Source organism: Diorhabda sublineata, chromosome 5 (assembly GCF_026230105.1).
Source record: "Diorhabda sublineata isolate icDioSubl1.1 chromosome 5, icDioSubl1.1, whole genome shotgun sequence".
Classification (NCBI taxonomy): domain Eukaryota; kingdom Metazoa; phylum Arthropoda; class Insecta; order Coleoptera; family Chrysomelidae; genus Diorhabda; species Diorhabda sublineata.
In genome coordinates this window covers 33681583-33707999 of record NC_079478.1, presented here as the reverse complement: position 1 = coordinate 33707999, position 26417 = coordinate 33681583, and the positions used below count along the sequence as shown (strand labels likewise).

The window sequence follows — 26417 nt, the reverse complement described above, 5'->3', positions numbered from 1 at the left end:
AGATCTTCATTGTTTCGATTTAAACATACATTTTATGTGATTACCAACACACCGACATTTTGTTTAGTTAATTATATTTTAGACTTGTAACCAGTATTTAACACAGTTCCATTCCTTATCCGATGCGTGTTCATTTTAAAAAGTCTACAAAATGCAGTAAACGCTAAAATATGTGGTTCGATATCCTGACAACGTCATTCTGGAAAATTATGCGTTGCCAGAACCCGGTAATTTTCAACTTGTTGCAGTGAGAAATACGATAACTGGAGGTCATATCGAGGGAAATGTTATAATGTATTGGCAAATGTTGTGTCACAAGAATTACGAGGTGTGGTAGGAAAGAAATAATACTGATGACATCATCCAAGGCTATTATTTTTTACCAAACATTACTGTTCTTCTCTTTAAAGTCATGGTAATCGTTGTGCCAATTCTTGGAATCTTTTCAGGTTTTCAAAATGACCTTCAAAAACTTGTTTTAATTTCATCAAATGGAAATAATGCTACAGGTTAAATCGTTATGGCCCACAGCGTTGGAAGTTGGACATTTAACAGGTTTTTTAGTCTTCAGCATATCCTCTATATTCCAAGAATTGTTTCAACTTCGGCAATCGTTGTGCTTATTCTTGGTAGCAGCATTGGAATGTTTCCGGGTTTCCAAAAACTTGATTTAATTTTGGCAAAAGGGTATAATTCTACTGGCGTACTCGTAGTGCCCACTCTTGGTAGCAGCGTTGGAAGTTGGCCGTTTAAGTGGATTCTCAGCCTTCTGGATGTAATCTACGTTTCCGAAATGACCTCCAAAAAGTTGTTAGTGGTATTGGAAGTTCTATGTTCAATTTTCGGTCTACAGGATGTTCTCTAGGTTTCCTTAATGACCCTCAATAACGTGTTTCAATTTCATCAAATGGAAATAGTCCTACAGGCGTAGTCCTTATGCCCAGCTCTTGGTAATATCGTTGGAAGTTGGCCGTTTAATTGGTTTTTCAGTCTTCTGCATGTTCTTTAGGCTTCCAAAATGACCTTTAAAGACGTGTTTCAATTCTGGAAAAAGAAAATAATCCCACAAGCGTAGTCGTTATGCCCCACTCTTGGCAATAGCATTGGAAATAGGATTTTTCTTTTGGTTTTTCAGTCTTTTGGATATTCTCTAGATGTCTCCAAAATGACCTTTAAGAAGTTGCTCTAATTTCGACAATCGTTGTGTCCATTCTTGGTAGTAGCATTGGAATGTTTCCAAATTGACCTCTTTCAAAGCTTGTTTTAATTTCGGCAAATGGAAATAATTCTACAGGCGTAGTCGTTATGCCCCATGGCACCAGCGCTGGAAGTTGGTCGATTAACTGTTTTATCAGTTTTCTGGAAGTTCTAAGGCTTCAAAAAGTCGTTTTAATTCCGGTAAAAGGAAATATTCACAAGGTTTCTTTTTTATTTTCCAATCCGTTCAAAAAAAAACGCAACATTGTTAAAAATTCTATTAGGTTTTCCGGCACATTGAGGGTACTAATCTTTTACAAGTTCAAATCGTTTGTCAAAATTTGATGTACGGTGGAATCATTAAATCTAATTTCACAATTACTGTCGTACGTTCAACATTTTCGTCAGCTTTTGAAATTGAAGGTTTTCCTGATTAAGGTTGACTTTCAAAATCTACTTCCAAGAGCTAGCTCAAACGAATAGAGCTCTAAAAATCAATATTTCTTATCATTTTGAACGCATTTTTGGAAAGAATAAATTCTTCTAACTATCCCCAAAAAGTCTATGTTTATAATAATTTCGAGAAAACTGTAATATATTCAATTTTGTTTCAGTTAACGTTTTCGTGACGATAGCGCGAAGGCTAGCAGCACCTAGCCAGCCAGACGAGATCACGACGAAGAAAAAGAAGAAGAAAAAGATAAAGAAACGTAAAAGAGGTAGAAGCGGGCGATGCGCGCCGGCGGCGGCGCACCGACCGGCGGCGGGGGTAACGAAGAGTACGCCGAGTTGGCGGACCTGGGCAGCGGGCATTATGGTATTAGTGGGACTCAAACTACGGGAACTCGTTCTACGTACGCCCGCCACACGGTCGGAAGAAGTGGTGGGGGCAGGGCGCCGATACCTGCCGAAGCGGAAGATGTACTCGGTCCGACCAATGGTAGTCCGAGAAGTTATCCGAGGAGTCGATCTGGGTTGTACTATTCGCCACCGGGTACTTCATATACCATCGTGGAACGTCCTAGTTCTGTGATGCATCACCATCCTAGTAGAGATTATGCCTATAATTCTTTAAGCAGTCCCAGAGGTAAAAACCACAATATTTTTTGCTAATTTTTTAATTAAATATTTATTTTCTGGTATAGGCGTTATTGTAAATATTTTTTCTTCATGCCTCGGTTGAAAGTACGTATTTTTATCCCTAGTAGCAGGAACGAAAAACGTATTAAACTACAAGGGCCAAATGTTGAATTGTAGGCCCGGCTTTTCATGATATCCGAAGCGAAAGCAAATGCTCAATTTTTCCTTTTCGACCGAGGTATGAAGAAAAATTGTATACACTACACGGGCCGAAAGATGAAATCTCGGTCCTGCGTTGTTGGTAATTTTTATGTTATTCATTTTAGTTCTGTGTTAGGATTAATCAGTACCATTGGTTTTGTAAAAATATTCTATATAAAATTATCTTTCATTTACTTAGGTTCAAATTCCCAGATGTTAGAGTTGAATTTGAGTTTTTAGTCTGGTGGTTGATGTTGAAACTCCCTGGCAGCTGTAGAACTGCGGGAAAAAATATAATGAGTAAAGAAAGGGGAAAGCAGATGGAAATAACGCAAGAAAGAACGAGTAGAAAGAACAGATTTGAATAAAAAGGAGCTTATGCTCTAACATAGAAAAAGCTCTCAACGGGCTTAAGATTTAATTTTTCCTAGTTCAGTTGCGATTTATTTCGCTAGACTAAGTGTGTGAAGTTAGAAAGATATTATTCTGCACAATAAATTGATACTTTTATAGTAACCTTTTCAATGAAACTCTTCCGGAGTATACAATAAACTTTCCGATACATAGTTGATTTATTCAATTACTATTTCTTATGTTTTGCTTTCTCACAACAGTTTCCTCGAGACCAGGAAATTGAGAAAAGTTAATTTTCACGTTTACTCGAGCGAACTTGTTTATTTCTAGATGTTTGTAAATAACGGAATTTCTGTAATGAACTTAACGCAAACAAATTACTGAATCTTACAAGAAGGTTTCTGTATTTTCTGGCTTCTTAACATAGAAATAACCTTCTATTATTTCTTTGCTAATATTTTGAGATACAAGAGAAGTACAAGTCTTTTTATCCCAGACGATAAACATAAGTTGTTAAAAGTAAAGCATAGAAATCAATTACTACTATCCCATGAAAATGAGGTGTTGTTTTTGAGTTCTCTTCTTTATTGGATTCAGTACTGCTTGCCGCTAACAATAAATATAAAAATGCAATTATTCAGGATAAAGAAAAATCCTTGATCATTGACATTTCATATTCGAAAACTAAAAGGAGAAGTTCATACTTGTAACACAAACAAAAAATGCATGTGGGAATAGATACGATTGGTAGTATACCACGTAAAATTGCTGAATATGTTTTGTTACCAAAGTAGAATACTGCCCAATGTTGTAGAAGATCATTATCAACTATATTGAACACACTGTCCAAACTACCACTACACTAACACTCACAATTATAGCTTCAGTGTCTGAAGACGTTAACTTGGTCATCGAAACGTCCGATAGACAGTGTAATTGTGAGTAAAAGTGCGTTCAGTATAAATATCACTGACGGTTTCAGCAACTACGATTATATTAGTTGATGAAGGAGTTGATACGCTAAAATTAACTCACCAAAAAAATATTCCTCCAACTTTCTTAACAATAGTGTGAAATCCGCGATCGGCAGTATAGCTTTTGGTCAATTGTCCGTTGGTGAGAAATAACAATAAAGCTTTTGAGGCTGCTGAAACTCACAAAGCTCTCAAACTCTCAAACTCAAAGCTCTCAAAGAACATCTACAGGAGTTTAGATGAGAAAGTATGTAGCAGTGTGAAAGACGAATTTGATGCTTGTATGACAAATGTATTACCTACTTAAATCTCTGAAAGAACATCTTTGGAAACGCTGAACAGTTTTCATGGGTCAATCAGTCGAAAGCAGGTGTTGTTGATTGGAGAAAAATCCGAAACTTCTACTGCAATAATCAAAAGCCGCCTTCTTGATAAAAATATACAATAATCAGCTATTTGATGAAGTTGTGTTTGATAAGGAGTATTTGCAGTCAAATTGGGAACAGTGGAAGCACGAAGAGACTACCAGAGATGTGATTATTTCATGCGAAGACAGACAGATAGACAGACAGAAAGACAGAGAGGCAGACAGGCAGGTTGATGAGGTTGAATCTCAGCAAGTTCCATCTTCAGATAATCAAGATTTGTCGCCCGAAAAGAAGAAAATAAACCCTTATAAGTATTAGAGTTGAGGTTGAGTTTTTAGTCCGGTGATTGATGTTGAAACTCCCTGGCAGCTGTAGAACTGCGGGAAAAACATAATGAGTAAAGAAAGGGGAAAACAGATGGAAATAACGCAAGAAAGAACGAGTAGAAAGTTTGGTAATTGATGTTGAAACTCCCTGGAAGCTGTAGAACTGCGGGAAAAACATAATGAGTAAAGAAAGGGGAAAACAGATGGAAATAACGCAAGAAAGAACGAGTAGAAAGTTTGGTAATTGATGTTGAAACTCCCTGGAAGCTGTAGAACTGCGGGAAAAAATATAATGAGGAAGGAAACGGAAACACAGATGGAAATAACGGAAAAAGGAACGAGTAGAAAGAACAGATTTAATTAAAAAGGAACTTATACTCTAACATATAGAAAACGGAATTTATATTTTTCAAAATATAACCCAACTGGAATTTGTTCTATTCTATTCGTTCTGTTCCCCGAATAAATAGAAAATACGATTTCATATGAAAATTATTTTAAAAAATTTGCTTAAAACAAAAAGAAATCCAGAAAGATAATTGAAATTTTTGTGAGCACAATGAAAAAAGCAAAAAATACTTTTTTGCTATGTAGAAAAAGGCCAAAAAAGTCTTCATCAATGCATCTTATTCCATGTATTGATGAAGAAACTAATAAACTCGAAATCATTGCATTCTACAATGCTATAAAAGGAGGAGTGGACGCTATATATGAAAAGTGCACAGTCTATTCCACTAGCCGACGAACTAACCCTTGAGCAGTTTGTATTTTCTACACATTGCTAAATATTAGCCTTGTCAACAAGTACATGATATTTTCAAGTTTTTTTTGGCAATCCCCAACAACAAGCAATTGATTTTAAAGAGCTTCGCGAAAGATTTTGCCTCTACTAGATTCGAGATTACTCAACAACCGCTTGTCTCGTGTTTTATATCAAATATTTGTAAAGATTCTGGATAAACCCATGCCATGTAGCTTACCAAAGCCTTTGGAAAAGCAAGTTAAACGCCATAAATTTCGTGGCAATTGCACTGTGGGTCGTTGTTTAGATTGTACTAAATAAAGTCTAAAATACTTTACTAAGGAGAAAGGTTTATTCTGTATATTTTTCATTTGAATTACATTTATTATTACATAGTGATTTTGACGTGTATTTCTTAAAGTCCCATTATGGTTAATTTTCATTTTTAATACTCATCCATGTGTAACAAAAAGGTCACCTAAGAAGTTATGGATGAAAACAACTTGACGGTAATCTTCTACAATGGCGGAAGGCTATGTGAATCTTAAATCTTGAAAATAGTAAAGACAACGCACTACGAATATCAGAAAATATCAGAAAATCAAATGGATGGGCGTAGAAAAATGATAGTACGTATAGTACGGAATTTACGGAATCCCAACTGAGCGACTTTGTGCATAAATCAATAATACAAATATTCTATATCAAAAATTCTTCGTGACGAATCATTCGCTTCGAATTCGCTTCCTTTGATCTTTGAATAATTTTAAATGAGTTAATATACTTTTCAGGTACCTATTTGGGCTCAAACCCAAACTTTAGTACCACATCAGGCCGCACTCCTTCTTCGAACAATAAAAAACGTCCCATTTCTCCTGAACAAGTTCTTCGTCTATTCGGTACCAATAATCCATCTTCCTCAACAGTTAAGACGGGAATTGAAAGACCGAGAAGATCACCTGCTAGTAGTCCTCCATCTACAGCACATCAAGTTAATAGAGAAGTGAATTATGTGCCTAACATACACGAACTGGCAACGAGAACTGTCACTATGGTTAGGGAACCTCAAGATGGCACACATGGATTCGGGATATGCGTTAAAGGTGGAAAAGAGGCTGGTAAGTTGTAGCTTACTACGAAACTTCAATACCTTTTACAGGGATCTGAATCATCGAAGAACCCTTACAGTTCGCGCTTGTTAAAATTCACAAAAATCATTTTTTAATGGGTCAATCATAACTTTCATTCCTTTATAATATTTTTCTTGTAACAGGCACCACATGGTTTTAATCGTAGTTTCTTTAAAAGATTTAAACTTTTCTTACATAGACAGATAGACAGATAGACAGATAGACAGACAGATAGACAGACAGATAGACAGACAGATAGACAGACATATAGATAGACAGACAGATAGACAGACAGATAGACAGACAGATAGACAGACAGATAGACAGACAGATAGACAGACAGATAGACAGACAGATAGACAGACAGATAGACAGACAGATAGACAGACAGATAGACAGACAGATAGACAGACAGATAGACAGACAGATAGACAGACATATAGATAGACAGACAGATAGACAGACAGATAGACAGACAGATAGACAGACAGATAGACAGACAGATAGACAGACAGATAGACAGACAGATAGACAGACAGATAGACAGACATATAGATAGACAGACAGATAGACAGACATATAGATAGACAGACAGATAGACAGACAGATAGACAGACATATAGATAGACAGACAGATAGACAGACAGATAGACAGACATATAGATAGACAGACAGATAGACAGACAGATAGACAGACATATAGATAGACAGACAGATAGACAGACAGATAGACAGACATATAGATAGACAGACAGATAGACAGACATATAGATAGACAGACAGATAGACAGACAGATAGACAGACATATAGATAGACAGACAGATAGACAGACAGATAGACAGACATATAGATAGACAGACAGATAGACAGACAGATAGACAGACATATAGATAGACAGACATATAGATAGACAGACAGATAGACAGACAGATAGACAGACAGATAGACAGACATATAGATAGACAGACAGATAGACAGACAGATAGACAGACATATAGATAGACAGACAGATAGACAGACAGATAGACAGACATATAGATAGACAGACAGATAGACAGACAGATAGACAGACATATAGATAGACAGACAGATAGACAGACAGATAGACAGACAGATAGACAGACATATAGATAGACAGACAGATAGACAGACAGATAGACAGACATATAGATAGACAGACAGATAGACAGACAGATAGACAGACAGATAGACAGACATATAGATAGACAGACAGATAGACAGACAGATAGACAGACATATAGATAGACAGACAGATAGACAGACAGATAGACAGACAGATAGACAGACAGATAGACAGACAGATAGACAGACAGATAGACAGACAGATAGACAGACAGATAGACAGACAGATAGACAGACAGATAGACAGACAGATAGACAGACAGATAGACAGACAGATAGACAGACAGATAGACAGACATATAGATAGACAGACAGATAGACAGACAGATAGACAGACAGATAGACAGACATATAGATAGACAGACAGATAGACAGACAGATAGACAGACAGATAGACAGACAGATAGACAGACAGATAGACAGACATATAGATAGACAGACAGATAGACAGACAGATAGACAGACATATAGATAGACAGACAGATAGACAGACAGATAGACAGACATATAGATAGACAGACAGATAGACAGACAGATAGACAGACATATAGATAGACAGACAGATAGACAGACAGATAGACAGACAGATAGACAGACAGATAGACAGACAGATAGACAGACAGATAGACAGACAGATAGACAGACAGATAGACAGACAGATAGACAGACAGATAGACAGACAGATAGACAGACAGATAGACAGACAGATAGACAGACAGATAGACAGACAGATATACAGACAGATAGACAGACAGACAGATAGACAGACAGATAGACAGACAGATAGACAGACAGATAGACAGACAGATAGACAGACAGATAGACAGACAGATAGACAGACAGATAGACAGACAGATAGACAGACAGATAGACAGACAGATAGACAGACAGATAGACAGACAGATAGACAGACAGATAGACAGACAGATAGACAGACAGATAGACAGACAGACAGACGGACAAGCGAACAAAACTCTAGTATCAATGTGAAAATATTAAACATATATAAAGTTATAGAAACAATAAAGTATATAAATTAATCAACAATGATTGTTATTTCGCTAGGTATTGTATTGTGTTATAGATCTCTAATTTAAGTGTTATCTCCAATCACTAAAGATGCAACAACGTGTCTTCTTGTTGAGTCATACTTTTCGAGTTTCTCTCCACTTTAGAAAAAAAAGGATGAGAATCTGATTATTTTTCTTTTAATATAAACGCTTTTCTATTCGAAGTGCTTTACGGAGTCACTAGAGCGGAAATACTTGGGATGAAACGCTAAAATGAGCCTCATTCCACACACATGCACAAAAGATTTTTTAATTGGAATTCCATGCTTACAATAACAAACTTTTAGATTACATGAAGTGCGTTAATAAAATCTTTTTATGAAAAATGTAAAATGACATAAATCATTGTTGTTATTGTCACTGAATAGTCTATGAGCTTAATAACAAAATTTCGTTTGTTTTGTTCCATTGTCGAGAATAGAGAGAAAATCGTTAATCAAAGTTTATTTGCAAAATTGGTTTACGGTTTTGTTCATATAGGTCTTATTGATACGAAGTCGCTTTTGCTGACCGTACTTTGTCGAAGAATTCTTGGGAATGGTAGGGAATGCTCGCTTAATAAAAAATTATTTAGAAGCATGAATCCAATGGTGCACACAAGAGATTGAGGAACAATCGAAAAACTGGACTTCACCTGGCGAATTTGCTTCAAAGGTGGCGAAGATTCGTCCAAAAAGGTGATGGTGAAAGATGGCTGCATTTGCCAAGAAAAATAGTGCTATATCTTCCATTGTGATAACCTCCACACTCGCCATTGTCGATTTGAGTTACGAAAAGCTGCTTAATCCACTCTATCATCTTCGACTTGAAAGAATCACTCGCTAGGCATAAATTTGAGTCAAATAAAGAGGTTACTGAGCAGACTATGAAAAAACGTGTACTTTTAATGGGTTAAAGAAATTGGAGAATCGCTGGGTGATGTGTATCGAACTAAAAGGAAACTATATCGGAAAATTTATCGCTACTTTTCCAAAATATATGTTTTTCTTCCGTAGGCTGAACGTTAGAAATTTTTTTAATAGAATATTTCCAAATAATTGAGTTAAACGAGACAGTCAAGTAAACAGACCTTACGTCACTAGATTTTTATCGTGGGATTCTTTAAAGTGAAAAATGTATGTCATACTATCCAAAAATGAAATCTCTGCAGACCTTTTCTCGGAAACTACTGACCTATTATACCTTTGTCCAGGACAGCCTCGCACTCAGTGTTCGACGGTTTTCTTTAATTCCTGGCAGGAACTATAAGAACTGGCGGGAGGTTCTCCGATGTTCTTCGGTAATTCACAGGTGAACATACCAGTAACTCTTTGCTTAATAAATGGACCTTTTGGAACCAATTGGTAAAATAAAAAAGGAATATCTTTTCCCTGGAACCGGGGGTCATACTCTATGCTTCTGATTTTTTCTTGTTTTCCCACCTTTTTAAGAACATGACTTGATGGTGTTTTGGGAAATCTGTCAAAGGTTAGGTAATAATTATACAGAGTGACTTTTATGTATGGAACGCCTCAAGTATCTCGGAAACGGCTTAAACGATTTTTATGAATTTTTCTGCGTAACGGTATCTACATTGTTGTCAGATCTTTCTTTTCTCCGTGAAAATAATGAACCGACCGTATGACAAGACCCTTGTACTCAAAAATTTATAAAAATCGTTCAAGCCGTTTTCGAGATAAATAATTGAGGCGTTCCATACATAAAACTCACTCCTTACATATTTTCGTTTTTAGAATTGAAATTTCGTTTTTGCTGAAAAAACACTAGCTAGTTATATTTTCGATGTCCGAAAATTTATTTTTAAAAATTCATTAAAGTCAAAATTACGATATTTTGACAAAGTTGAATGAACAGAATTAATTCCAGAAGCGAATTTACTACAATTCATTAATAGTGTTTACAAAAAATGATCTTTTCGTGTATTAGTTAAATAAAAAATAATGGAGGTATTTTTTAGATCCTGTTCTGTTGTTCCTCTTCATTCTTCAACTTCATTTTTTTCTTTCTTCTTTTCTTCAATTTTCTGATTTAGTAATTTCAAGTCCTGTCCCTCAATGAACGTAGATTCCGTGCTGTAGTATTAAAATACTTAGCCGGGTTTTTCTTTTCACACTATGTGGAAAAAATCGCGACCGCACGAATCCGAATGACTGCGCCAGTTATATTTTCGATGGCCGAAAATTTATTTTTAAAAATTTATTAAACTCAAAATTACGATATTTTGACAAAGTTGAATGAACAGAATTAATTCCAGAAGCGAATTTACTACAATTCATTGAATAGTGTTTACAAAAAATGATCTTCTCGTGTATTAGTTAAATAAAAAATAATGGAGGTATTTTTTAGATCCTGTTCTGTTGTTCCTCTTCATTCTTCAACTTCATTTTTTTCTTTCTTCTTTTCTTCAATTTTCTGATTTAGTAATTTCAAGTCCTGTCCCTCAATGAACGTAGATTCCGTGCTATATTAAAATACTTAGCCGGGTTTTTCTTTTCACATTATGTGGAAAAAATCGCGACCGCACGAATCCGAATGACTGCGCCAGTTATATTTTCGATGTCCGAAAATTTATTTTTAAAAATTTATTAAACTCAAAATTACGATATTTTGACAAAGTTGAATGGACAGAATTAATTCCACAAGCGAATTAACTAGAATTAATTAAAAAATGTTTACAAAATATGATCTTTTTGCATATTAGTTTATAGAATATTCTAGATTTTTCTTCATGTAAACTTTGATGTATATTTAACTAATTAATTACATTTTTTGAGTGACTTTTTAAAAGCGATTTGTTATCAGTGTGATTCAAGTTCCCAATAAGAAATAAACCAAAATTGTTATGAAGGTTTCTAATGAGCTATTTTTTAATATTTCGTATAATCTTTTCTAGTTATAATTAAAATTTTACCGTGATAATATCCGCATCGTTATGAAGATGAATTAAAAACAATTCATGAAATTCCTAGTTAGTTTTATGAAACGAAAAGTTTTCGTTTGAGAAGTTTCACTGACTCACGATTGTGAATGTACGGTAAAATAATTAAAATGAGCATTTGGCTGCAAAAGTTTGTGTAAATTGAATTGTATTTTCAGTCAGTGAATCGAGAAATGAATCTTCTTTTTGTCGGTGCAATATTGAATTTTACTGTTGTTTTGAAAGAGCTTACACCACCGTTAAATATTTCCATGGAAATTCCGAAGCTGGAATAACAAAAAATAATGATTGGAAACTTCTATCAGAATAAGTCGATATAAAACGAGCCCCACTTCATCATAAGGCTAAAAGATATGATATATACATTTGTGAACATTTTATATCTTTTTTTTAAATGGTTTTTTAATGTAATTGCCCGATCAAAACGTTATTTTCGTTATTACAAACTGTAAAATATCCTGAATGTACATTTTGCTATTTGAACTTATAGTTAAAGTCATTTATGTGAAGAAGTAACCCAATTTATAATTATCATTATAACTTAGGTTAGGAAACCAGAAAAAAGTGGTTGTAGGCTAGATCTGGTGAATATTGTGGGTCGTCAACTAATAAGAAGTGCAATTCGGGAATGGAAAAGCTTTTTTTATTGTTTAACAGGGATGAAATCGTCTTTGCTTTTTTAAGACCAGGTTTGACCGATGTCTTTACAGTGGTGGTGGATCCAGGTATCATCTACAGTCGTGAATCAATGGATAAAAAACTCATTTTACTTAAACACAGCATAATTTAGGCTTGAGAAATGTTCATTTGAATGTGCACAACCCACTGATACCTCAGGCATGCATTACTTTTCGGTCAGTATATGGCAAAATCTTGCTTTTGGTATTTCCATAGCTTCTAACATTCTAACCTCAATCCGATTGTCGTACATTGTCATTTGGTCAACTTTTTCGATGATTTCTTCCCAACCACTCACTTATACGACTGTCAAACATGAAGTGATTCCTCAAAATGGCGTACTTTTTAGTGAGTGTCTCCCGATGCATAAGAAAATTGAATGGGGATAGTTATCACTGATATAGTCGTGTCCATCTACTTTAAAGTACCAGGGGGAGGAACTGAAAACACTACGTTACTTTAGCTACACCTGCGTAGCTTAGAAGCTTTCTCTTCCAGTTGGATTTCAAGGTCGAAGTTGATAGTATGATTGGTTTTTGCTTTATGTTCACTTTGCTCCACGACAATGGTAATTTCTTATTGATTGATCAAGAGTTTTAGGCAAAATTCGAAGTATGTCGTAAAAAATAATTCCGATATTCCCTTCTAAGCCTTTTTTTACAAAGATGTTGTTTCAGTATAGAGCCAGACCAAACTGATGGACTTAACACAATCTTTTGCAATCTATTCAGTTTCTGCTTATACTGTTCGCACAATGTAGAGCAACATCAAGGCGAAACTAATAGATGGCGTTAGTGATACATATTTTATAACCAAAACTTTCAAATACCATCATTTTTCATAAATTTTGCGCACAAAATATGTAATGTAGAGTCAGAGGTATCTCTTTGAGCCAGTTACGAAGTTTGAGTTTTGAGATCTGGCGAAATTGATGTGAATATGTCAAATCTGACATCACCACCATAAAGTTTGGTATTTTCAATGGTGAACGTACTTAGAGCTTATTGTCATACGAGTGTACAGTTCAAGTTACAGATACTTAAAACATTCAACTTGGTAAAAAATTCAATTTAATCGCGAACATTTTCGTACAAGGTTTTCTTATGTATTTCGACTTGGATTAAACCAACAGACTTTTGGTGATGAAGCACTATCTTGAGCCACAGTGTTTGATAATGATAAATTTCGTGAAGGTAGGTCAAAATCGGCTGTTGTGCCAGAAAACATCCTTGCAGTGAGTAAACTGATAGTGCAAGATCGTCATGTGACATACCGTGACATTGAGGCATACTTGGGCATTAGTACCACTCGTATACATTCAATATTGCATGAACAGTTGGCTGTCAAGACGTTTATATGATCATGATAAGCGACGGATCATGGATCCATACATGTGAACCCCAAAATTTGAAGACGAGCCAAATCCAGCAAAAGTTGTTCGCGCACGAAGCATTTCATTAGAGCAACGAAAAAAGATCAATTCTCAATGGTAAACCTGCATTTGTTTGCCAGAAATATTTACAAAAATCAGGGAAATCAATCGCAGAAGACGACAATGCGAGCTCTCAAACATCAGCAAAAACAAAAACGTTTTTGAACGGTCAAAATATCGAATTGATTGGTCATACGCCGTACAGTCCTTGTTTTGCAATGATTTTTTCTTATTCCTGCAGATCAAAAATAAAATGCGAGGTCAACGTTTTTCTACACTGGAAGAAACGATTGATGCGGTCAAATCATAAGTTTTGGAGAGTTTTGAAAGATATTTTGTACACAACATCAAATAAACAATTAAGAATTCTGTTAACTGTTTACAAGCTTACTATATACTGACGTCAATGCACCGCCATCTTGGTAAAGAGCGTTTTAACGGGAAGTTTAGGCCGATAATTTCAATTATAACAAATTGAGGAAATTATTATAATAATTTTGCACGTCAATATCATCGTATGGACAGTAATTTGGAGGTGGATTTGGCTTTAGTAGATATTGCTCGGTGATCTTAGTCAATGAATGAAAACGTGACGTTTAAATTTAACATGTAACAATTCATAGTTGACTTGTGTTATAATAATAACAGTGCGCAATCATTTTTTACTGATAAATTCTACGTTTTGTACGTACGGAAGTAATAAATGGAACATTTTATAGCAACCGTAGAAAAAACTTTATTCAGCGACATACATTTTTCGAAGTAGATGTAAATCTACTTCAACTCTAAGATAGTTCAACGTACTGTAGGTCGTAGGCCTGTAGTTTCCAACTTGTCATCCTTGAGATGTTGATGTCCATGAATCCATCCATCTCTTTGGAGGTCTTCCTAAAGGTCGTCGTGTCCCTGGTTTACCGTCTGTAGTGGGTTGCTGGGTGGATAGAGTAAACTGGTGATTCCCACTGCCGGTCCCAAGCCCGGGTAAAGGAGGAGGGTTGTCAGGTGAGGTCAGCAACCTGCCGGACGTAAAAAGAATTTATCTGCTCACAGCCTCGGAATGTGATAGTGTTTGTAATAAATATGTGTTTACGAGGGAGTAACTGGAAACAATAATAAAATAATCGATAAACGATAAAAAGCACGAAAATATCGTTTCCATTGAATTACCATATACATTTTAGTATGTGATGTTTTATGAGCTAATTTCTACTGTTTCAAATACACACGTAGGATTCGACATATTCATCAAAGAATTCTTTTTATTTTATCTATTATCTCTATGGAAGAACAGTATCTGGTACAAGGGATAAATTTGCCATTATCGTATCGTACTCTGTACTTTTTGTTATTTTTATATGTTCATATCTACATTTAGAATTACACTTTCTGATATTTTCATTCTGTTAGCCATAGAGGTATCGATACGGCAACGTTAATGGATTTCTATGGTGTTTTAAATTTGAAATATCATCTCCCGCATTAAGGTCTTCTTATTGGGCCAAGTTAGGACTTTGGTATTCACAACGGCAAACTGAATTACTCTAAACAATTATTCAATGCCTGTCCATCCTCTGATGTTCTTCACAACTTAGTCCAGTCATTATAGGGGGTTGACCTCGGAAAATCAACATACCCACTATATTACCACGTGAAAACTTGTATTTTGGTATCTTAACACTATTCTCAAAATTCACATTTAATTTGATGGTCGCAAGTTTTAAAGTCAGTGGTTAAAAGTCATAAAAATCCATTTTTTCAAACATTTTTTGCAAATATCTCGTCTTCTATGAGTTTTACACTATTTGTATTTATTATTAATATTGTAGAGAATTCAATTCTCTACAACTTTTGTATTCAGCATTTTTTTATACCATGAACTGTTTTCGAGATATAAGACGTAGAGCACGCAGTCAGAGAATTATCTAAGGTAGTCCCGATGAAAATCTATTATTAATGTTATAATTAATTGTTAAACATATTATTATCATTTTTATCAATTATCAGATTCAATCTTCTTTCTAATAATTCTAAAATTTATCAATTCAATAACACTCATAATCTCTTTCGGTAATTGATTGTAATTATATTCTCATTTACACTAATAGCTTTTGAAGTAGAAAATAATTAAGTACATCTTATTTAAAATCCGTAAACTTGCTGCAGCATTTAAAGAAGAAAACTCTACGGTTCACAGATTATCAAGTCATAAAGAATAAACCTGTGCAGTTATAAAATATTCCACCAACGAGTGGACCAGCTCACCAATAATTCAATCGCGTGTATTATCAAATTAAAACTCAGTTAGAGCACGATTTAGAGCCTCAGGAATTGGTTTGGACAATGCCTAACGAATACCTGGAACCTATCATGAATATTTTACAACCTGCACCAGATGGATTACTCAGTACAATATTTTGTAACTACAAGTGGCTGTGGCTCAAGATGTGGATGCAGGAAAACGAGGTTACAGTGCTTTTTAGCTTGTGACCAGTGTAATGGAGAAGCTCAATGCTATACCATATCAGACAGATTTTAATGATGATGGAAACTTTGACCCAGATATCATGAATGACTTGGAGACAAATGTAGTTGAAGAGGGACGATAACGACGATGATGATGAAGAAGAAGATGGAGTAGAAGAAGAAGAAAATTGAAATTAGAGCCTGTTCTCGAAATTTTTATTAATTTTTACAAAAATAAATCTATAAACCTTAATATTACAAGTTTTTGATCGAGACTACCAGTTGATCCCAGATAATTCTCTGACGACGCGCTCTACGCCCTCTACCTCGAATACAGTTCAAAGTGTAAGATAATGTTGAATACAAAAGTTGTAGAGAATTAAATTCTCTACAATATTGATGATAACTACAAATAGAGTTAAACTCATACAAGACGAGATATTTGTAAAAAAATGTAAAATCGATTTTTGTGACTTTTGACCCCGATGTTAAAATACAAGTGATAATATACTGGGTATGTCGATTTCCCGAGATATTCACCTAATTTGGACTAAGATGACTGGACTAACTAGCACTCGTGGTTTGTAGTGGCATTTTCAGAAAAAGAATTCATCTTGGTTTGCATTCTTCAGTCCATGAAGTTACTGTAAGCGACTTTTGTGTGTTTGGTAGAAAATTATCACAAACATGGGAGGCTTGAGAAATTCTCAATTTCAAAGATATGAAAGCGATGAGAAACGTTGAATATTTCATAGTAACCGTATAACAATTTCTATGTTGCTTTGAAATTATTATTATTCAAAAGGCCCGTCCCCTTTTAAACAAGAAAAATTTCAAAAAATCGAAAGAAGAAAACCCAAATCGAGAAGAACCGTTTTTACTTGGAAGCACTCTTTCGATATTCTTTAGACAAAAATCTTGAATCATCGCTTTACCTCCTCCAGAAAAGTTTTAAACGTTAGATTATAAAATAAAATAAAAGTTTTGAATAGTTCTTTCATTAATATTTATAGAGGAAAAAATTATTGAAAATTCTAAAATTTTGTAGGTAGTTTAAACATTTCAGTAAGGCCGCTAGTAAATACGACAGTTAGTTATTGTAAAACACCTGATAAAGTTTCTTTTTGTGATTCCAAGAAATTCGAATATACTACAACAAAAAAGGTATGAAAGTGTTGGTTGGTTGTAGATCCTGCGAGACGTGATTATTTTTGTTGTCAGGATTATTTTAATGTGATTAAGAAGAATCAAATTCAACTTATTTCAATGTTTTATAGTAATTATTATCCTTTTAGGGGTTTATTTACTTTATTATTATATAGGGTGTTTCAAAAAAAGGTGATACGTCTCTAGGATAGATACAAAAATGAAAAATATTTGGGGTTTGTCCAGTAAAAAATTTGCGCTGATACATGCAATGAATTTGTTTTTATGTCTGACTCTCATAGTCAGGCGCTAGTTACACGGTTCATACCAAGTAGTATTGAACATAACTTTTTCAATATTAGATTTATCAAGCAAAATTTCAAATTTATACCAAAAGGTAGTCTTGAGAAAACTTGATATGCTGTACCGAGTATTGATCAAACCCCAAATATATTTTAGTTTTCTATCTATCCTAGAGACGGGATCACCTTTTTTGGAAACACCTATCGAAAAATGTTTCATTTATTAAGACTTCCTCAGCTCTTAGGTTGATTTATATGTAACTAATAAATAAAAACGGTTTTATAACAGCTCACGCTACATTGTCGGCAACGATAACTTCGTGATCATCAAGCGGACAACTGCTTAATGTTTTTATTTAAGTTATGACGTCACAACTGAAAACCAATGATAATCGTTTTCTTATTCAATTAAAGATATGAAATTTTTGTGATTTTCTATCCATATATATACATATTACTTTTTCAATTTCAATAAAATATTTCATTATCAGACATTATTTCATATCAAGAACTAAAACAAACAAAAAAATGAAAACTTTTTAAAAAATGCAATTACCCAAGTTGATTTTTGGCGTTACTTACAAGTTGCTTCCATAATTTTCAATCTTCAGCCATGTCTACTTCTACACTAAGTCTCTTTACATCTTCACGCACTTGGTCATTCTTCTACTTCTTATCACATCCACAATATCTGGTCGTCTGTATATATTATAATGATATTAACTGATCTCAATAATGTAATTGTGGTTATAGAAACAAATTATTACAATTCTTGAAATTTTTCTTTATGAATCATCTATTAATACGTTATCCATAAGATTTTCGCAAACAACCCCACCTTAATCTAATAAAATGTCAGTCAACACCGGTCAAGTCATGAAATAAAAGTTAAAATGTAGTAAATTATCAAAATGAATATTAATTCCTTCGATTTTTTAGAATAGACATTTTTTCGTCTCCTGTAAAGTTGACAAAAATTAATTATGTATTTTGTTAGCTGAGAGACGAAATTTTACGAATCCATTTAGCATCGTAATAGTTACAACTCTCCTTTTAATATTTACTTTAGAATTGTTCAAATAGAAATGGATCCAACTCGTATTTTTTCTGTATTCTATATAAAAACTGTCATATAAAATACTGTATTGATCATAGCTATACGTATAATTTGTTGTATAGGTATAGGAGTGTATATTTCACGAGTTGAAGAAGGAAGTGTTGCAGAAAGAGCAGGTCTGCGTCCGGGAGATTCTATTTTGGAAGTTAATGGAACTCCCTTCACTGGAATATCACATGAAGAAGCATTAAAAGTAAGTTTTTGAATCACTCTCTTAAAACGATGATATAACAACACACTTTATCAAATATGAAAATGAAATCGTTCATTTTTGATAACAAACAGCGCTTCTTTTAACTTAGATTAATACGAGGATGGCGCCAGAAGTACCTGGTTTAATAAAGAAAAAACAAAAAATTTTGGAAAAAACTATAAAGTTTTCCCAAAGAAGTTCGATAAAAATCGTCAAGCTCAAAATCTTTAACCACTGTGCCTGGGAATAGAAAATAATCCGAGGGGACAAATCTGGTGAATAGGATGTATGAGGTAGCAATTCAAACTTTCATTTATTAATTTTGGCCATTTCAATAACGGATGTGTGAGCTAGAGCATTGTTTTGATGAAACAACACTTTTTTCTTAGCCAAATGCGGGATTTTTGCTTGATTTCTTCGCTCAAACGTTGTAATTATTTCACATAACACTTGCCATTGATAGTTCTCCCTTTTTTAAGATAATTAGTGAAAATTATCCCACACGCATTCCCAAAAACCCGCGCCATGACCTTGTCTCCAGATGAATCTTTGCCTTCTTTGGAGCCGTATCGTCCTTTTCAGTCCATTGTTTTGATTGTTCTTTTATTTCGGGTGTGAAGTGATGGATCCCCATTTCATCCATGGTTATAAAACAGGGAAAAAATTTGGATTTCTCATGTCCAAATTTTCAGTTAATATGTGATATAGCACACTTTTTGGAACGTGTACTAGCTTTCATGAAATCCATTACTGCCTTGTGGATTTTCTTCACCTAATTTGGTCGACCACTGCGACGCTGGTCTTCGCAGGTCGTACGGTCTCGTTCAAACTCTACTACCCAATATTTTACTGTTCATAACAAAGTAGTAGTCTCACCCAGAGTAAAATGTAGTTCAGCTTTTATATCACATTACTATGACCAATGTTTACAAAATGACTGAAAACGTTCACTATTGATGACTGCCAAACAAATACTAAACAACGTGGCGTTTTCAAACTTGAAACATACGCTGTATAGACTGTGGTATTTTTCAAGCAACTACAGCCATCTCCAGGTCAGGCCAGGTATAAGACATTGTCAATTTTTTTTATTTAAACAATTAATTTGTTCACTCATGTGTATTGAATGTTTAGATTCAATCTTCAATTCAATCAAAATAAAATCATTTGGAAATAACAGTTTTTAGTCTAAAAATTATTTAATACGAAAATATAGACGACGTCATATTGTATTTTAAGATGTTTTCGGTTTTATATCTCCGTTGTGATGAAATTTTATTGGAAAGTTAAAACAGTCTAGATGGCGACCGACTAAAAATTGTCTTTTTGTATATAATAACGTGGAAATGTTTTCTGTTAGAAATATTAGTCCATAAACATCATGTCACTAAATCGAAGAATTAAGTTTTTATAGAAAATAAGTAGTTTGAATTACAGGTTCATGTCGAAATTTGTTGTTCAATACTTAATTTTTCTTAATCCGTTTATTATTTGTACATATTTACTGAGTTTTAATAAATTATTTCATAAAACGTACCTGGTGCGTAACTAGGAAGGTCCTCGAATTATATTACAGCTTCAGGGGAAAAAAATGTAACAGAAGTTGCCTCGAAAAAGACGTGGAAATTTTTTTCGTATCGTCTACTACTAGAGGAAGTTTTTTAAAATTTAAAATTATAAAAGCAAATTGTTCATCGTATTTATTATGTTGTTGAGTGCAAAACGAAACAATGAGTGTAAATTTCCAGTAGTTAAGTGGATAGTGGGCAAAAGAAATAAATGGTTAAATGTGGTGAATAGTAAAAATAATGTAACTATTTGATGCGCGTTTCGATAACCAAGTTATCGTCTTCAGAGACTGAAGTTAAACTAAAATTTAATGTAGTGACTTACCTGTTTTATACTGATTTTTCCCACCAGTGAACCTTCCCCCGCGAAAAGTATTTCCAGCGTAAAAACCTCCTTGGCGGGAGGTTACACTACTAAATTATAAAGAAAATTTCAATGCTCTTACCTATGACAATTAATTAACCTATTTACAATTCTTTTTCCATAACTGTTGAGTACAGCCACATTCTCAATAAAGGTCCTTTCCTTATTGAATCTCTCCATATTAAATGGAAAGGAAATCAAGTTTCTATAATATAAGCACAAGCCGGCAACACCGTCATTTATTTTCATTATTCATTACAGTCAACAGTAATGAACAGAAATTGCGTTTCCACAAGGCTCAATTTTACATAGAAGGCTCGAAAATTGAAAATGGACAAGACAATACGCTCAATGCATCTACCGCAATGCAAAATATTCATTTGGACAGAAAGGTAGACCTAAATATATTTGACTATTGTGAAATTAAGTAACAGCTAACATGGTCGGGGCAACTGCGTCATAGAACTACAAACATGAAGTAAAACTTCAGGTCTAAACCTATCGAGAATATCGAGAACTTTATTCGAAGAGGAATTATGAGGAGTTACTGATTTAATATCGAAGAAACTCCCGGCAGCTCTTGTTGTTTCTAAATGGAACCAAAAGAAACAGCCGAGCTCTTCCTTGATGATGCAACTGTGTAGAGGTAAGCCCAGACAAGTAGCTCACATTGTAAAACCGTTTTCATCCGATGACGAACTATGAAGAGTTATTTAGAACATCGATGAAACTCCTGATAGCTCTTGTTGTTTCTGTATGGAACCAAAAGAAACAGCCGAGCTCTTCCTCGCTGATGCAACAGTATGGAGGTAACCCAGACAAGAAGCTCACTTTGTAAAACCGCTTTCATCCGATGACGAACTATGAACAGTTATTTAGAACATCGAAGAAACTCCTGATAGCTCTTGTTGTTACTGTATGGAACCAAAAGAAACAGCCGAGCTCTTCCTCGCTGATGCAACAGTATGGAGGTAACCCAGACAAGAAGCTCACTTTGTAAAACCGCTTTCATCCGATGACGAACTATGAAGAGTTATTTAGAACATCGATGAAACTCCTGATAGCTCTTGTTGTTTCTGTATGGAACCAAAAGAAACAGCCAAACTCCTCCTCGGTGATGCAACTGTGTAGAGGTAAGCCCAGACAAGTAGCTCACATTGTAAAACCGTTTTCATCCGATGACGAACTATGAAGAGTTATTTAGAACATCGATGAAACTCCTGATAGCTCTTGTTGTTTCTGTGTGGAACCAAAAGAAACAGCCGAGCTCTTCCTCGCTGATGCAACAGTATGGAGGTAACCCAGACAAGAAGCTCACTTTGTAAAACCGCTTTCATCCGATGACGAACTATGAAGAGTTATTTAGAACATCGATGAAACTCCTGATAGCTCTTGTTGTTTCTGTATGGAACCAAAAGAAACAGCCGAGCTCTTCCTCGCTGATGCAACAGTATGGAGGTAACCCAGACAAGAAGCTCACTTTGTAAAACCGATTTCATCCGATGACGAACTATGAAGAGTTATTTAGAACATCGAAGAAACTCCTGGTAGCTCTTGTTGTTACTGTATGGAACCAAAAGAAACAGCCGAGCTCTTCCTCGCTGATGCAACAGTATGGAGGTAACCCAGACAAGAAGCTCACTTTGTAAAACCGCTTTCATCCGATGACGAACTATGAAGAGTTATTTAGAACATCGATGAAACTCCTGGTAGCTCTTGTTGTTACTGTATGGAACCAAAAGAAACAGCCGAGCTCTTCCTCGCTGATGCAACAGTATGGAGGTAACCCAGACAAGAAGCTCACTTTGTAAAACCGCTTTCATCCGATAACGAACTATGAAGAGTTATTTAGAACATCGAAGAAACTCCTGGTAGCTCTTGTTGTTTCTGTATGGAACCAAAAGAAACAGCCGAGCTCTTCCTCGCTGATGCAACAGTATGGAGGTAACCCAGACAAGAAGCTCACTTTGTAAAACCGCTTTCATCCGATAACGAACTATGAAGAGTTATTTAGAACATCGAAGAAACTCCTGGTAGCTCTTGTTGTTTCTGTATGGAACCAAAAGAAACAGCCAAACTCCGTTAATACAATCGATTCTTATAATTAATGTATTTAATACCGAAGGAATCCATTAAAGTTTATTAATAAACTGATATGATGTTTACAGCTCTTGTACCTGTTATCTGATACTGAGTAAAGTAATATGTCTAATACCATAAGTTAATAAGTAACTAAATATTTCATTAGTGAAGTAATTGGTTCATATTTACGTATTAATAGCGTCGCTTCACTAAATTTATATGCAAAACTAAGTAAAAATATTAATTAGAGCCCCAACAAACTTTTTACATCAACACTAAAGTTTCCAGCGGTTTTTGAACTCAATTAATTCGGTTGTAGATGAAGTTACGCGCGTCTTTATTCAGAATGCCTCAACATTTCTATGAAAGGATCAATAGGATAACTTAAGTTATTAGAAACAAAATAAAATAAATATTAATAACCTTTCTATTGGTATGATCATGCGTATAACGGCACCAATCAGAATAACTAAGACCAGTTCTAGTACTATAGACTATGTCGAGTCATCATATGATTCAGAATTCACCGAATGTACTGTCTTTAATTCAGGTCTCTCAGCGTTAACAAAATTTTCGGTAAAATCCAATACTAAAAATGCTTCTTGCAATCTATGCCGTACCTTTAAAGCACTGTTTTCAAACAGCTGACTGGAGAATACTTTCTGGTAATGTGGACTCCGAATTTTCCAGAATCATAAAAACACTAACTAGTCTGGCATCAAATTATTTTCCCCTCAGGCGTATTAGAAAGGTTCTAAAGGTAAAGAACATGCGATTTTTATCTCATTGCACATTAAATCACCTTACCACTTTAACTGACGTTTCATTTCAAAATGGCACTTCTCCTATTTGTCTTAAGACGGCTATAATGATACCTCTGCATGAAGGAGGAGAGAAAAATCAAGCATCGAATCATTGCCCAATTGTACTTGCCACGTTATCTAAGATCATAGAAACGTTGGTCAAAAAGAAACTTTCATCATTTTTGTTTAAATATAAAATCGCAGCTATCCAGTACCTTTACTTATCCACTCCACGTTCAGAATTAGTTAAGTGCTCAATATTTTACAATGCGAAAAAAATGCACAATCACTTGCTGATTTAAATCAAATCCATTTCGTCTTTTCCTGCATTCCACAATAATTTGAAGGCATATTTATTGGAAAGTGTCTTCTACTATGTAAACAACTCTATCCTGATAAAAATATTTTACTTTTTGCTATTGACTTATATACGACTTATATACTGATTATTATCTATGACTATTACCTATAATATTGTTACTCATTGTGGTTTTCTTCTGTATATTGAAATTTCATTTTATTTGTATCTTTATTGAGTTACTTGTGTGTTTGTTTATCAGTTTTTTTACCAGTTTTTGTCAACAAATTGTAATAATTTTCTCTCCCTCTCTCTCCTTTAAACTACTTTCTTTGGCTCTACGTTACTTCTATGATTGGAAGCACTTATAAAGAACTGGAATGGTGTTTTTAACATATTTTCTATCTTTAAGAAAAACCGAAGGTATAGACTAATAGAAAGACTTTTAGATGCCAAATATCGTGAATTAATACCATCATGTGACAAAAAGTATAGTAATTATGTCAAATAATCCATTATCCTTTTACATTTTCCATTAGAACGTACTTGGGTCGTACTGATGCCTCACAATAAACAATGACTGTAATCTTGATTGAACAACCTTTGTAGGACGAGATAATTCATTGGTTTTTACATTAAAAGAACTAAATTTTTGTCTCGCAGTCATAACCGTTGACATATTTCAACATTTTTGGCACTTTTTTAAATTTGAAATAAAATTAATTGTTCCATCGGATTCATAATTGTTACTGCTTTTCTCGACACATAAGTTTGTTGTTGTTGTTGCCATAAAAAAATCCATTCGCCGTATTCTTTTTATCACACCTCGTACATACAGTACAAAAAAGAGGAACGAGAGGTTTTCTTGTATTGTGTGTGTTTCCACGTTTAGCTTCTAGGAGCATCATTCATCAAGTTGATTGATAACTTAAGATGTTTGAAACTCGTATAACTCGGGGTCGATTGGGAATATATCGAGTTTTGAGTTAATTGAGAATTCTTGAAACTCTTTGAAGCTTTAAACATCATCAAAATTAAGATGATGATCTCCATGCATTTTTAAATCGTTATTTTATGATCTCCGATATTATACATAAAAAATATACAATGTTACAACATATAATTTTCTTTATCTTGAATCTTTTGCATTGTATTGTGTGGAAATCTCAAAACACCTATTTGGTAGAACGTTTCGTGATTAGAGGTTGTGCTCAAAAATTTGTTACTATTGTAGGATTTTGTTTCCTTCTGCGAGGCTAATTTTTTGTAGCCCCATTCAATTGAAAATATTCCGTATTTCTATCTCGCAAAGTGTATTAAGGAAACAATTAGGGTGTAGAATTAGATGTTTAAATCCCCGAAGACCTAATGAAAGATTTTCGCAGAAAATCACGTCTAATTGAGCAGCACGGGCCCCTCAATTTAGTTATTAACTTTGTTAGTTACTAAGCCGTTAATTATGGCAAATAAAGAGAGTTTTATTAAATATACTTCATGTATTTGAACAAAATTTGTTTAATTTCAATAAATCCAGCAATTACTTTTAGGAAGAATATCTTTATGACATTGTATACGATTAGATGATGGTTTTACCGGAAATGATCACATTTCTTTTTAATTATAATATTGAAAATCGGAATTTTAAAATGTGGAACTCTTTAAAAAAATCAGCTAACTGCAAGCTCCCTAACACACTTATTTACTTTTTGTATAACCCCCGTGGACGCTACCGACATTACTTGCAAACCATCTAGACGCTTCTTCTCTTTCTTGTGAACTTCTTCATAGTGGTAACCCCCCAACGGCCATCCGACTGTTTATCAGATCCATTAATCCAGAACATACCTATTATTAATACTTAGGAATGTTAATTAAGATTAAGTAGATACTATATTATTTCAAAAATAATAACTATTTCATGCTATGTTATAAATCTAAAATTCCACACAGTCATAATTTAACTCGAACTCGAACTCGAACACGCTTATTCTTGTTTGCATTTCTTCTTTCCCTAACAAAAACAACAAGTTCTTTTCAACAATCATCTCAATGTTCTCCAAGTTCACGTAGTTGTCCCACGGCTTCACAAGACTTTGTTGCTACAGTTATCTGTTTTCTATTCTCCTAAATACACTAAGTTTCAGCTCCAGATGAGGTAACTTGTTATTGCTTCCAAATAATGTTCACGACTGAATAATTCCTGCTGTTTATCCTGCTAAAAACACAGCTGTTTACAACACAGAAGGTTACTACAGACAGTATCCTATTTGCAGCGCCAGTTAAATTACAATAGTAAAAATTCACTTTTATTTCTAACTAATTCTGAACAGTTGGTGATTCGAACAAAGATTGGCTTTTTCTAGAATTATTTAACAAATAAAAAGAAAGCAATGCCGAATAACCCGAACGCAAATAATGTGGGAACTGTCCTGTCAGCACTTAATATT

At 34.4% G+C, this 26417-nt stretch overlaps 1 protein-coding gene across 1 annotated transcript in view; it reads left to right on the top strand.

Moving 5' to 3' along the window:
• The first annotated feature begins 1929 nt into the window (after positions 1 to 1929).
• The window catches only part of LOC130444721 (disks large homolog 5-like), a 110823-nt gene continuing 86335 nt past the window's right edge, over positions 1930 to 26417 (top strand). Inside the window, exons 1-4 of the mRNA XM_056779997.1 lie at positions 1930 to 2051; positions 2091 to 2284; positions 6034 to 6360; positions 18725 to 18855. Of these exons, the coding sequence (XP_056635975.1) occupies positions 1930 to 2051; positions 2091 to 2284; positions 6034 to 6360; positions 18725 to 18855 (774 nt within the window). The remainder of the gene's footprint in view (positions 2052 to 2090; positions 2285 to 6033; positions 6361 to 18724; positions 18856 to 26417) is intronic.